The sequence below is a fragment of the Acomys minous genome, assembly GCF_964271855.1.
Source record: "Acomys minous genome assembly, chromosome: 12".
NCBI lineage: Eukaryota > Metazoa > Chordata > Mammalia > Rodentia > Muridae > Acomys > Acomys minous.
In genome coordinates, this window is record NC_140493.1 from 27,077,975 (window position 1) to 27,090,872 (window position 12,898).

At 51.5% G+C, this 12,898-nt stretch overlaps 1 protein-coding gene across 12 annotated transcripts in view; it reads left to right on the plus strand.

The window, feature by feature from the left end:
• The window catches only part of LOC311609702 (maestro heat-like repeat family member 5), a 35,835-nt gene extending 24,835 nt beyond the window's left edge, over window positions 1-11,000 (plus strand). For 5 of the 12 annotated variants that reach the window (XM_084802997.1, XM_084802994.1, XM_084802995.1 and 2 more), the window contains 10 exons: window positions 95-279; window positions 454-591; window positions 763-874; window positions 1,054-1,197; window positions 1,740-1,916; window positions 3,130-3,285; window positions 4,212-4,334; window positions 5,609-5,711; window positions 5,908-5,982; window positions 6,154-11,000. In XM_084802997.1, coding sequence (XP_084659123.1) covers window positions 95-279; window positions 454-591; window positions 763-874; window positions 1,054-1,197; window positions 1,740-1,916; window positions 3,130-3,285; window positions 4,212-4,334; window positions 5,609-5,711; window positions 5,908-5,982; window positions 6,154-6,254 — 1,314 coding nt within the window. In that variant the 3' untranslated portion in view covers window positions 6,255-11,000. Of the gene's footprint in view, window positions 1-94; window positions 280-453; window positions 592-762; window positions 875-1,053; window positions 1,198-1,530; window positions 1,706-1,739; window positions 1,917-3,129; window positions 3,286-3,425; window positions 4,176-4,211; window positions 5,115-5,608; window positions 5,712-5,907; window positions 5,989-6,153 lie in introns of those variants that run through there. The other 7 variants (XR_014783470.1, XR_014783471.1, XR_014783473.1 and 4 more) reach the window with 7 other exon arrangements.
• Window positions 11,001-12,898: the final 1,898 nt, after the last annotated feature.

The window sequence follows — 12,898 nt, forward strand, 5'->3', positions numbered from 1 at the left end:
CAGTGAGGCCTGGATTAGAGTGGCTTTGTAGCTGCTGTCTCCACTCTTCTGCTCAGGGCTCCCTCTCCAGGCTTAGCTCTGTCACCCACTGCAGGCTCTGGGTACCATTTATGAGCTGCTCTACACCCTGGAGTACAGGGAGACAGTCCGCTGGGCTTTCGCAGGGATCCTCATGGGCCTCCTCACAGAGCTCTACTACCTGCTGGAGGTGGGCTTGGCAGAGAGCATCTTTGACTACCAGGAAGACAATCTGGCCTCTAGGCCCCTCGGGCCCTGCAGGTGAGCCAAGATAACTAGCTGCGGGCCCTTCCCTTATGGCCACTAGCCGTGCTGGTTCTGTGGACCCATGAAGGAAAGGATTTTGAATAGAGACGGGCTAAGGGTAGGCCAGAGTTCCCAACTGAGCCAGTAGAGAAACTCCGTCAGGCACTTACTTGATTCTTCCATGCCCAGGACCTGCCTGGAAGCACTCAAGGGCCTCTTTTGGACCAACAAGTACTGGGAAGTGTTTGCTGATATGAAGCTGATCCAGGGCTGGGAGCTCTTGGGGCAGTTGGAAACTTTCACAAAGGGAGTGACCCTTTTGGCCAGGTGAGCCCTCAGCTTGGGCACCCTCTCCCTGGGAGGGCTTTGAATGGAAAGCCAGCCCATCCTCCCTACACTGGACCCTGCACTCCAGACCCAGATATCTGGCCAGTGCTGAGGCCTTGCTGGCAGGATGGAGTCTTCTGGGACTCTGTGCTTGCCTCTTGCACATGCTAGGATCATGACTCACTATAACTGCGAGATCAAGGCTGTCTTGGGGCAGGCTCTCATATCCCTGAGGAGCTCCGAAGAGCGAGACAACATCGTGGGCATCTGCATCATATCTGAGGTCAGCCTCTTCCCAGCTGCCCCGGTGGACTTCCCTTGCAGGCACCTGGGTCAGGTGTCAGCTGTGCTTGCTGCTGGACTTGCGTCTTTAGATCTCACTCCATTCTTATGACATGGGGCAGACTAATTCTTTGCCAGCTGTGGTTAACAGGTGGACTGATGGTGCCAACCTCTACCCAGTTTCTCAACAGCCCAGATGTCTCCCAGCATGTGTCCCGGAAGGCCATGGACAAATCCCTGAACCTGGGCCTTTCCAGCCACAACCAGATGGTGCAGGCTATGAGCCTGAAGGGGCTGGGCAGCACCCTGATAGTCCCTAAGAAGGTAAGCGGGATAGAAGATTGAGAGAAATGCCATCCCAGAAGGATCACAGGGATGTCTGGGCACAAAGGGAAGTGTCCTGAAGGGTATTTTCTTGCAAGGGGTGGTAGAGAGCCCAGCAGACCTGGTTGACCCAGCTTAATTGTTTTGGATGGGACTCCTTCTAGGTAGGAGTCCTTCATATGATAATCCCCTGGCAGGTACCCAATATCCTACCTTTTTGAACCTTCCAGAGCAGAGCTAGTCTGAGATAGACCTTATGATAGGGCTGGGATGGAGCTGCAGATTTGGCCTAGCCCAGATACATGGTGTGGTTTTGTCTGTTTTTCCATCCAGCCTGTAGGGGAGATAGGGAGTGGACCCTGGAACAGCCAGCTTCGCCACTCAGACCTCTTCCCCACCTGTACTGACTCAGAGATGGGTTGATAACACCTTCTGAGAAGGCCAGGAGCCCCAGTAGCTGCCCAGGGCTATGACCTGTCTCACTGGGGCAGCTGGGAGAAACTGGTCAAAGGTCCCATTGGAAGGTGGTGGTCTCCCTGCAGGTAACTCTGTTGAAAAGTAAGTTGATAGAGCTGTTGGACAACTTCCTAGAGCCTGAATTCAAGGACCCAGTGGGCCTGATGGAAATCATGAACCACCTCCTGCAGTGTCTAGGTGTCCAGGGCATTGGAATCATCAGCCTCAAGATCGCTCAGCACCTTCTTGGCCTGTTCAGAGATGTGAGCTGGGCACGGGGAGGGGTGGGTGGCAGGACAGGGCAAGGCAGGGCTGGAGACAGCAATAATAATAATAATAATAAAAACTGGTACCTGCAGACAGGCATGGTTGTGTATGCCTTTAATCCCAGCACTCGGGAGGCAGAGGCAGGCGGATCATTGTGTGTTCGAGGCCAGCCTGGTCTACAAAGTGAGTCCAGAACAGCCAAGGCTACACAGAGAAACCCTGTCTCAAAAGCAAAAACAAGACAAAACAAAAAACAAAACAAACAAAAAAACCCTATTACCTGCTCTCTGTACCGTCCCCAGACTCCAAGACTCTGGAGACAGGCACTAGTTGAAGTTTGTGAGGGTGCTGAGTCCTGGTCTCAGGATTCTGCCTCCCAGGCTCCCAGATTGCCTTCCATTGGAAGGCAACATGAACTCCTCCTGCTGTGGAACAGGGCCAGTTGATTTCAGGGGGTTGAGGTTGGGAACGACGAAGGCTTGAGCTTGGCATGGACAGTCCCAGGAAGACCACCACAAGGTGCCTCTGAGATGCATTAGAGCCAGGGAGATGAGAGCTAGGAGGAGCCCCAGTTGGGGGTAGGTAGGCAGTCAGCAGCCACTGTACATCTGGGATTGAGGAGCAGGCAGTGATCCAGTTTGGGGCAGAAGGTGACTGCCTTCCATGGAGGGGAGCTGAGTCCTGATCAGGGCGATCAAGAGAAGAAGAAATGATGGCATTTGAAGGCACTCCCTTAGAGGCTGGATTCTGCACTCCCCTCAACCCAAGGACAAAGATGCTGTCGTTAGAAAAAGTGAAACAGAATACAAGGAAGGAACCTCATTCGGGGTCCTAAAGGTAGAACGTCAACAGATGAATAGTCGGGTGTGGGTAAGTGTGGAGGTACGGCTGCTGTGACCCCAGAGTCTTGCAGAGAAGCCCAGAGATGAGAGGCCAGGAAGAGGGACTAAACCAAAGGAGGCTGCCAAAGGATGAAGGAAGGCGAGGAGATGGAGCCGATGAGAAGACCACATGACAGAAGGAGTCAGAGTCAGGGGCTGAGTGGTCACTGGCTCCTGGGGTTAGAGGCAATGAAAGCGGGTCCTGAGCAGCACAGGGGCCAAAGTGAGGCAACCAGAAGCCGCCGTGGGAAGAGAGAGAGGAGGGAAGGTTGGCTTGTTGCATGCCTGAGGATAAGACCTATGTCCCCCCCCCCCGCCCCCACCCCAGGAAAGGGCTGAGGTTCGGGAAGGTGCTATCTTCCTGTTCGGAAATGTCATCTACTATGGTGGCAAGAAATTTCGGCTGATCCTCAAGAACATGGCTTTCCAGGCTGCAGTGCCCCTCCTCTTCCATATGGCTGACCCCTGCCCAGAAGTGGCAGTGGTGAGTGTGCTCCAGCTCCGCTGGGGGTAGCAAGGAGAACCAGGCTGATGGAGGACCCAGTTAGAGACCAGAGTGAGGCTCGCATTCAGGAGGGGCCACCCGGGCAACAGAGGGGGGGCTGGGTTTTTTTTTTTACCCAGCAGCCACAGAAGAGGAGTGGGATCCATCTTGGTGGTATTCCTCAGCCAGCAGCTTCAGATTCTTAACTCCCATCCACCAGGCCCATGGGGAGCCTCTTCTGCCTGAAGAACTCCGTTCCACCATCTAAAATGAGCTGCAGACACCTGCCGTGCAGGACCCTTCTTCCTTTACTTTCCCCTCGCCAGCCAGTGATGTGACCATGTGCTGCACTGGAGCACCTGCTTGTACCCTGCCCACCTAGTGCCATGACCCCAACCCAGAGGAACTTTGTGCCACCCTTCAGGGTGGCCCTGAAACACTTGGCCGTGTCTTGGGTGCCTTGTGTTTTGTAGGCCATGCCTTTGCAAGGCACCCTGATCTCTTGGAACTATCCTCTGTCTCTGCTTCTCCCTAGAGCTAGCTTAGCTTATACACACTACCCACAGGCCAAGCTTAGTCTCTTCAGGCCCTGGGAATAAGCTCTCCCAGGCTTCTGAGAGTAAAGCCTTGTGTTTAACAAGCCAAACCTGGCCCAGGCCCATATCCATTGTGGGAGTCCTCAGAAGGAGGCCTAGGCAGCTTTTCTGGCAGCTCTGTGTGCATCAGAGCAGGACACCCTAGGCTTGGGGGGTGGGTTACCTCTTCTTCTGGTGATGTATTCCCTTCTAGTGCCCCTGCAGGCTGCGTGCCCAGGGCCCTAGGAGTCCAGGGATGGGACCAGTGCTGAAACCCCCACCCCTTGGAGTCTGTCTGGAATGGGCCGGGTGATGGTGGGTGGAGGCAGAGACACTGTTTTCTGCCTACAGAAAGCCAAGTTCACCTTGCTGCGCTGTGCCATCTTGCTAAAGTGGGAGTTCCGGAAGGAGTTGTTCGGCAAGCTGGCATGGGGCCAAGGGCTGGGTGCTGAAAATGACATTTTTGTCTACCTGGTAAGGTGTGGGCCCCTTTAGAGGGGAAGGCTTGGGGCCCGAGAGTTGGTGGCTCTGTGCTCACCCCTGACCTCTCTGAGGACAGGGCATGGGGACAGATGTTTAAGTAGTGGGCCTCTGTGAGGGACATTTTTCCTTTGTAACAGAGGCCAGATTTTCTGAAGTGGGCTGTCCAGGAGGGGTGGGAGAGTCTCCACCACGTGCCTAGGATGTGCCCAAGGCCACCATTGTAAGGCCTCTGAGGAAACAGCGCCCCCTGGTGTTCCAGTGCAGATTGAAGGCAGACACACCTGATTGCCTGAGCCCATACATGGCAGGGCCCAGGAGGGGAAGACCAGTAGTAAATGCCACCCCTTGCTGCCTAGCAGCCAGTTTAATCATTGACCTTACTGGGTCTAGGCTGTCAGAGATATAATCCTAGACTCTTGAACAAGACCAAAGTCACATGGGCATGGGCAAGGCAGGTCATGCCTAGAACTGTGGCTGCAAAGAGCTCAAGGTGCTCTTTGGATATGGTGGGGCTGGCTACTGAGCTCTCGGCCTGCTTACCCATCCCATGCAGTGCACCATGTGGCACCTTGATGACTGTGACAGTAAAATCATGGCCCTTGAGAGACCCAGGGTGGCAGCCACTAGCTGTTTCACGCGGTCCTAACTTGGTGCCATTAGGGCTCATGAAACAGGGAAAGCTTAAAGACTGCAGGAAGGACACGGAGCAGCAGCGCCCACAAATGACGCAGGCTCTTGTGTCATGTCTGCGATGCATGAGAGCCACCAAGGGTGAGTGCTCAGAGAACCTCTCCTCCCACCTCGAAAGTGGCTTTGCTCTTCCAACAGCAGAGAAGCAACAGGGTACAGAAGCTGCCAGAGATGATCCTACCTCTTCCTTTTCATGACATGGGCCTTGCAGGGGACCCTGGGGTGGGTAGGGGTGGGGGTGACATAAACTTTTGGTTTGTAGAGGGATGGCAACCAGGCAGGGATGGACAGAAGCATGTTGGCGGGTCTCCAGAATGATGTTGGGAAGGGCTACCAATGTGGGTGATCCCAGATCCTTGGCATCGGCTCCCTTCATTGGACCAAATGAAGGAACTGAGCTGTCACCACCAGCTACCCTTTCCCCATCCTCTGTGGGACTTGGATGCCCGCCCTCCTCTCCTCCAGGCTTTGGAAGTAGACTTTAATGCTTGGAGTCCCTCAGGAAAGCCATGTCCCTGAATTGAGTTGCCACACAGATCCTCAGTATGGCTACAGGCCCTCTCTTCTCTCCTCAGATAGAAAGCAACATTGGCAGCTACCAGAAGTTTCTCAGTCAGGCCTTAGTGTATCTGGACAGCCCCCACAAGACCCTGAGGCTGGCGGCCATGAAGTTCATCGGTAGGTACTGGCTAAGCAGCTCCAACCCTCACCTCACTGCCTGGGCTTCCATGATGGATGGTCAGGTTCACATGTCTGGGGTCTACCACAGGGGCGGTAGTAGACCTAGGCCAGTGAGGAGACAGGATGTCCTTGCTGGCCAATGCTCTCAGTGGACAAGTCTTGCCACTACTAACTACTTCCTTGACTGACCCAGGGGGATTGCTTCAGGACTATTTCACTGACCTCTGCTACCACTTGAAGAAGGACGATGTGACCATCCTCAAGAACTGTGAGCAAGCCTTTGTACCCTCGGGTGGCTGAAGCCTGTCTTCCCCTGGCCCTTGAGGGAGATTTCTGGTGGGGAGATGCTTCTCCAGGTAGTCTCCCCTCCAGACTGTGGGTTCGCTGGGCCCTTCAGCTCTACAGCAAGCTGGTTGGGCCATGTGGTCTCTTGCTGCAGATTTGGAGACCCTCAGCTATGACACAGACTCCAGGGCCCGGAAGTTCTACCTGAACTACTGGAATGATGTCATAGAGCTGTCTCATTACGTGACTAGCTGAGGCCGCACTTGTTCTCGTTCCTGTCTCTGCTGAGTGCTATCTTTATTAAATGCCGCAGAGTACTCCTGGCCTCCTCCCAGACATGTGTGCAACAGACCAGGCCAGCTCTCTACTTAAAGCTTCATGACTCAGAGCTCCAGAAGGTGCCATAGTATTCCATTGGCTGCAAGAGCTAGGGACTTCAGAACAGATGTTCCCACACCCAAGACTCCAGGAGCCACCCTCAGCAGCCCCCTTCCCCAACCATCATTTGTCCTCAGCCAGGCAAGGCTCTCCCGCATGCCCACTTGGCCTATTGCCTACCCTATTCATCTGCCAGTCGGTATCAATTCCGCTCTCAGGTAGGTCTTATGCAGCCCTGCTACTCGCCTACCTCCCTCTCGTGTCCGCTGAACCTCTCACACTTGCCCAGGACCTTCGCTTAGCTGATATCCGGGCCTTGGTGGGACTTCCAGGCTTCTTGAGACACCCTTCCTACACTTAGCTTGGCTGCTTCTCTGCTGTTGTGTGGTTCCCTGTGGATACCCATTCTCTCTGGAGAAGGCACCTTTCTGCAAGCCCATCCAGGGCCTTCAGTTATGCCCAGTGCCCTTGCATCTCACAGCGGCATTAGTGCACTGCAGAGGCTACCAAGGTAGACGCAGGGTGTTCTTGGGCCACAGCCACCAGACAGTGATGAGATTGTAGATACAGCTGGTGCCCTGGGTGTGGCTCAAGGGCACATAACCTCGTAAGAGATGCTCAAATGTACTGAGGGGTGATGTTTCAGGGCAGAGGTGCTAAGTCACATCAGGTGCTCAGAAAATACTGGAAACACCCATCTGCCAGCCCCGTCCCCTGAAGGGGAGGCCGATGGACAAGGTCGGGCCTGAATTAAGGGGAATCAGAAGCAGGAAGGAGCAGAAGAGGCTCCAGATGACCCCCTGGGACCAGAAGTTCTTAATTAGCCCTAAATTCAGAGAAGGCCCATCCAGCTCCTGATCCTTCCCAGTGGGTGGATCCCAGGCCCAGAGCCCTATCCACCACAGTGAGCATCACGGTTACAAAACGTGGTGTAGTTGGAACGGAATGGCCCTATAGGCAACACACAGGATAAGTGGCCAGAGCAAGAAGAGGAAGCTGGAGGCTACGTGAGCTATGGGAGGCAGGAGTGGAGACGACACGAGAAGGGCAGTCCACTGCTAGCTGGGCTGCCCACAAGAGGCTGTACTGAAGAAAGGGACTGCCATGTCCCTCCAGAGTGCTAGGGGACAACCTATTGGGAGGGGGCAGCTTTTGCAGTGTTCCACCAAAATACAACAGCATGCCTCCATCTTGGACACATCACAGTAACTATTTTTATGTGTTGCTGGAAAATTCCAAAGGCGTATAAAAAGAGCTAAGATCCCCCAAGCAGTGGGCTGATGCAGGAGTGGTGAGGGAAGGCACTGGACAATCCAGGCCCACTGAAGAGGCCATGGGGCCAAGGTTAGAGGAAAGGCCCTGACTCTCACAAGGAGGGGGGGGAGGGTGCTGAGCCCAGGCTACACTAGACCATGACTCCAAAGGGTCCTCAGGATAGTAGTACCCACCCTTCCCAAGAGGCAGGGACAGAGCTGCCCTGCAGTGAGGTGCTCCCACCATGTAGTCCTCTCTTTATGTAGACACCTGGGTCAAACCACACATGGAACCCCTGACAGTTGCTTAGAGACAGGAGGACAGAAGCCTCGCCATGGGAGCTGAGAGAGAAGTTACAGCAGATTTCAGCTCCCAGGAACTCGAGATGGCCACAAGGAACAGTGTAGCAGCAGTCAAAAAGACCCATGCACGCCAGGCGTGGTGGCACACCCCTTTAATCTCAGCACTCGAGAGGCAGAGGCTGGCGGATTGCTGTGAGTTCAAGGCCAGCTTAGTCTACAAAGCGAGTCCAGGACAGCCAAGGCTACACAGAGAAACCTTGTCTCAAAAAAAAAACAAAAAACAAAAAAGACCCATGCATAAATCGTTAGATAGGACAGAAATTAGCATATCAGGAAGGGCTAAGGAGAATGAGATGAAATTTTGAGAAATTCTCCAAAATAGAAGAAACATACACAAATCCATAATCATAAGGACAGTGATATTTACCAAGTAACAGAAAACAATGTAAAGAATTCAAAGTCTTGGAAATGGCTAGGAAGGAAGTGATACTCCCCCGCTTGGGAATAGCAACTTTTGAGCAGTGGTGGTGTCGCTGAAAGTACAGTGACACCTCTCAACTGCTGCCCAGGAATATAAACACTAGCTTCCAAGCAGAAAAGCACAAGCAACAGAGGCAGGAAGAATTCAGTGTCCCTTTAGAAAGGGATCGGCTGGCTGGCCATACACACAGAGTGCCTAACTGGCTTTTTCTCTGGGTTGCTACACTAAAGCCAACACCTGGATAAGATAGGCTGCATAGAGAACAGCTTCCAAGGTATCAGGCTTTGGGAGTGAAGATGTCACCTGTGGGCAAAAAAGAACATATGGATCAAACTTCAAATGCGCAAAGTATTCTTAGCACTTAGGAGGTTGAGGCAAGAGGATCACAAGTTTCAGGCAACCAAAATTAAGATGGAGAGTGATATGGCAAGTGACAAAACAAAAATCAAAAACAAAAACACAAAAACAAAACCCAAACCAAAATAAAGTGAAGCCCCTGAACCCAACATCCTGAGAAGCATCACCACGACTGGGTATGCTCTTACAGATATGTGGATGAAGTGAAAAAGCAGCTGCAGTAGCTGTGATGCTGTGTGCTGCGATGGTTCTCCGATGATGTTACCATGGAAACACATCTGGGTGTGTCTGTGTGGATGAACCCAGAAAGGTCTAATAGAGGAGGAAAGACCCACCCTGAATAGGGGTGTCACTGTCCTGAGGACTGGGGTCCCAGACAGGATAAGGAGGAGACAGACGGCACACCCAGCACCAGCACTCTGCTGCCCTTGCTGTAGCCGGCAAGGTGACTGGCTAGCCACATCACACTGGACCACGGGGCCTTTTCTGCAATAGCGAACTGTATCCCTTGAGCTGTGAGACATACTAATCCCTTCCTTCCTCAAGCTGCTTTTGTCAGAGAAGTAACTAATGCAGGAGGGTTACAAGATACACAAACAGGGCAAGGACAAGCAGCAACTCCAGCAGAGTAATGGGTCAAGAACACAGTGGGAAGTTCACAGAAGACTCAGGGCCAACAAACACAGGGGAAGAAACAAGACACTTGGGAATAATGAAAGGCAATGTGCCTGGAACAAAGGCCCAAATCCATCCGTGCTACTTTGGTATGCCAGACAGCTGATGCCTGGTGTGGGTGAGGTGGTGGCACACCACTTCAGGGTGCAACTGGAGCACAGCCTGGGGTCAGGTGACCCAATGAAGACCATAGAGCACAGTTGGCCGATGCTCCAGCTCTTGAGCTCTCACATCAGGCTGCAGAAAGCCTGTGTGGGGATGTGTCCAGCACGAATGCTGGTGAGATAGTGTTTGAAATAGAGAAAGCTTGGGAAGTGCATGCACAAAGCCCTGTGAGGCAGGACTGGGCCTGATAGAGTGAAACATCCCTCCTGCAAGATGCAGTCATATTTCACACACTGCACAACTGCAAAGTGCCCTGGGCTGGTCTCAGGTCTCTCTCTTTCCTCTGGTATTTCCTAGCCAGTACTCAAAGGCTATCTAAAACCTAGACATAGTCAGCAAGTGCAGATAGATAAAGCTCCAGGAGAAGCCGCCTGTTTGTGGTCCAGGAGGTAGAGATGGCTCCTATAAGGGAGGGAATGTCCTGCCTCCCTCGTGCTTCTGTCTGATGCTCCAGTCCTGGGTAATCTTGACGTGAGCAGTACCAGTGCAGAAGACACAAACCTCAGAGGCAGGAGTGGGGACCAAGAGAACAGGGAATGTGCTTGCTTTTCTGTTTTCTCTTTGCTTCCTTGGGGCCTGACCTACGAAATGACCAGTTGTACAGATGCTTCATAGAGCCAAGAATATAAAGCCCCCGTTTGGAAATCCGGTTTTGCAATCCAAAATTAAATGACCTATAAGGAATCGGGAAACCCTCAACAACCGCAGGGGAAAGGACATGTGACAGACATCAGGCACGACAGGGTCCTGAGGGAGAATTTTCAAAGCCTATAAGCACCATTTGTCACCTTGCTCTGAGAAGTATTGTGAACAGAGCAGAGACCTTGCAACAGAAGAGAAGAAGACTGAAGAAACAGGCATCAGAGGGACAGAGGAAGAGCAGAAGGGTCACGCAGAAGAACAAGACAGAAAACAAGAACCAAACAGAAAAACAAGACAAGAATAGAAAAATCAGGACACAGGAAAAAAAATCTAATAGAAGGATGAGGCAGAGAGAACAGAATAGTCAAACAGATAAACAGGGCAAAAATAAAGCCCAAAGCAGCAGTGTTGATCAGAGACAAACTGGTGGGTAGAGCCAACGAGAGGCCAGGAAAAGCCTTGTGTGCAGTTACCCGAGCTGGAACCAAGGGACACAGACAGCACAGCATAGCTCGGACGCTCTTAGCTGCCTTCTTGCACAGACGGTATCAAACCTGGGGTGGGGGGTGGGGAATGGCTGGAACGACAGCTCACGGGTTAAGCACACTTGTTGCTTTCTTGGGGGACCCAGGTTTGGTTCCGGGCACACACGTGTAGCTCACAGTCATCTCTGACTTTGGTTCAAGGGTACTCAACACCCCCTTCTGAAATTTGTGGGCATTGCACACACTTAGTGCACAGACATACATGCAAGCAAGACACCCCCCCCCAATACATAAAGTAAAAATAAAGGTGGAATTGTACAAGATTGGTTGTGTAGGGGTAGTGGCTCACATTTGAATGACTGAGCCAGGACAGGTGCCATTAGACACAGGCAAGCCTGGACTTACATACTGTGTTCCAGGCCAAACTAGACCAAAGAAATTAGATGCAAAGCTAAACACTCCTAGAAAATAGGGGGGAAAACCCATAATGACCTTGAATTTATCAATGAATCCTTACAGTCAACACAAGAACAACACCCAGGCTTTTAAAAAAAAAGTGATGTCTTCACAGAACATTCTGCTTTGCAAAAGACATTGCTTGGAGAGGGAAGAGGTTGGGTCCTGGGCTGAAAACTGTAGTGGAAGCAACAAGCTAAGTCAGTAATAGGCACTGTGTGTGTGTGTGTGTGTGTGTGTGTAACGCAGAGCATGACACCAACAACTACTGGTGAGGGAAGGCAGGTGAAATGGTGGCTGAGGAAGACGAAGGACAGCCGTGACCTTCTTGGTCTACGCATCACAGTCCAAGGAATTTACCAGAAGGAGGTGAAAACGTATGACCACGTGGGGAAAAAAAAAGATTTTGACAACAGAGCCATAACTTCCCCAACATAGACACAATCAAGAAATGGCTCAGAGGTTAAGAGCACTGTCTGGTCTTCTAGAGGTTCCGAGTTCAATTCCCAGCAACCACATGGTGGCTCACAGCCATCTGTAATAATGAGATCTATAATGAGATGGGTTCTGGTGTGCAGGTGTACATGCAGATAAAGCAATCATATACATGAAATATTTTTTTTAAAAAGATACTTGTCAGTGGCAGAGCGGATTAACTATAATGTGTTCAAACAATGGGCCATTGTTTGCTAAAACATGCAACAATGCTAAGGCATGGCCCATACCCATCCGCAACCCCAGGGTTGTGAAGTGCAGCCAGGCTGATCCCAGAGCTCCCTGGCTAGGCAAACAGTGGGTTTAGATTTAACGAAAGACTCTAATGGTGGCAATACACACACACACACACACACACACACACACACACACACACACACACACACACACACGCACACAGTGTGGAGAGCAATAAAAGAAAGCATTCAGTGCCCTCTAGCCTCTACATGCATATACAGGGGTATGTGCACCAATGTGTATGTGCACATAAGCCTGAAACAGCTGCTAACTGTGCAAGTCCAGAGACTAGAAGGCTGAGGCTATAGGATCACTTATTCCAGGCCAGCCTGGGAAGCTTTCAGAGACCCCCAGCTCAAGGCTGAAACAGGAAGTAGGGTATGACTCAGGAGAGCGTGTTTGCCTACAATGCATAAGGCCCTGGCTTCAACTACAGTGTTGAAGATTAAGAAAAAAACAGGCCTGGGTTCCATGGGAGGACTTGATGAGGAAAAAGGTTGGAGGTTTGGGACACTGCTCTGTGTCCTGCCCATCGCTACAGTTACCCATGCCTAACTCACAGAGCTGTGGAGCAGACAAGCACACACTTGACAAAGCTCACTGAACACTCCAAATGCACAGTTTAGTGTACATGTATAAATGGCGTCCTGCTACACTTGAATGAATGAAACTGTGAAATCCAAGATCCTATGGCCGCGCTCATCAGCATGTGCGGAGAAAGCTGTTGAGTATAGCTTTGTGTTATTTGAGCTATGTACTTGGCTATATATTTTTTTTTAATTAAAATAACCCATGTTGAGAAAGGAAGAGAGGAAAAAGTAACAGATCGGATGCACACGTAACAACCAGATGGGTGGTTTTTAAAATGTGCTTAGTGGAAAATTTTAAGATATGGGCTAAGATATAGAGCGATATTGAATTGAGTTGGTGCTTTGATCACTGGGCCCTGGTTATGCAAGTCACTAGTGAGAG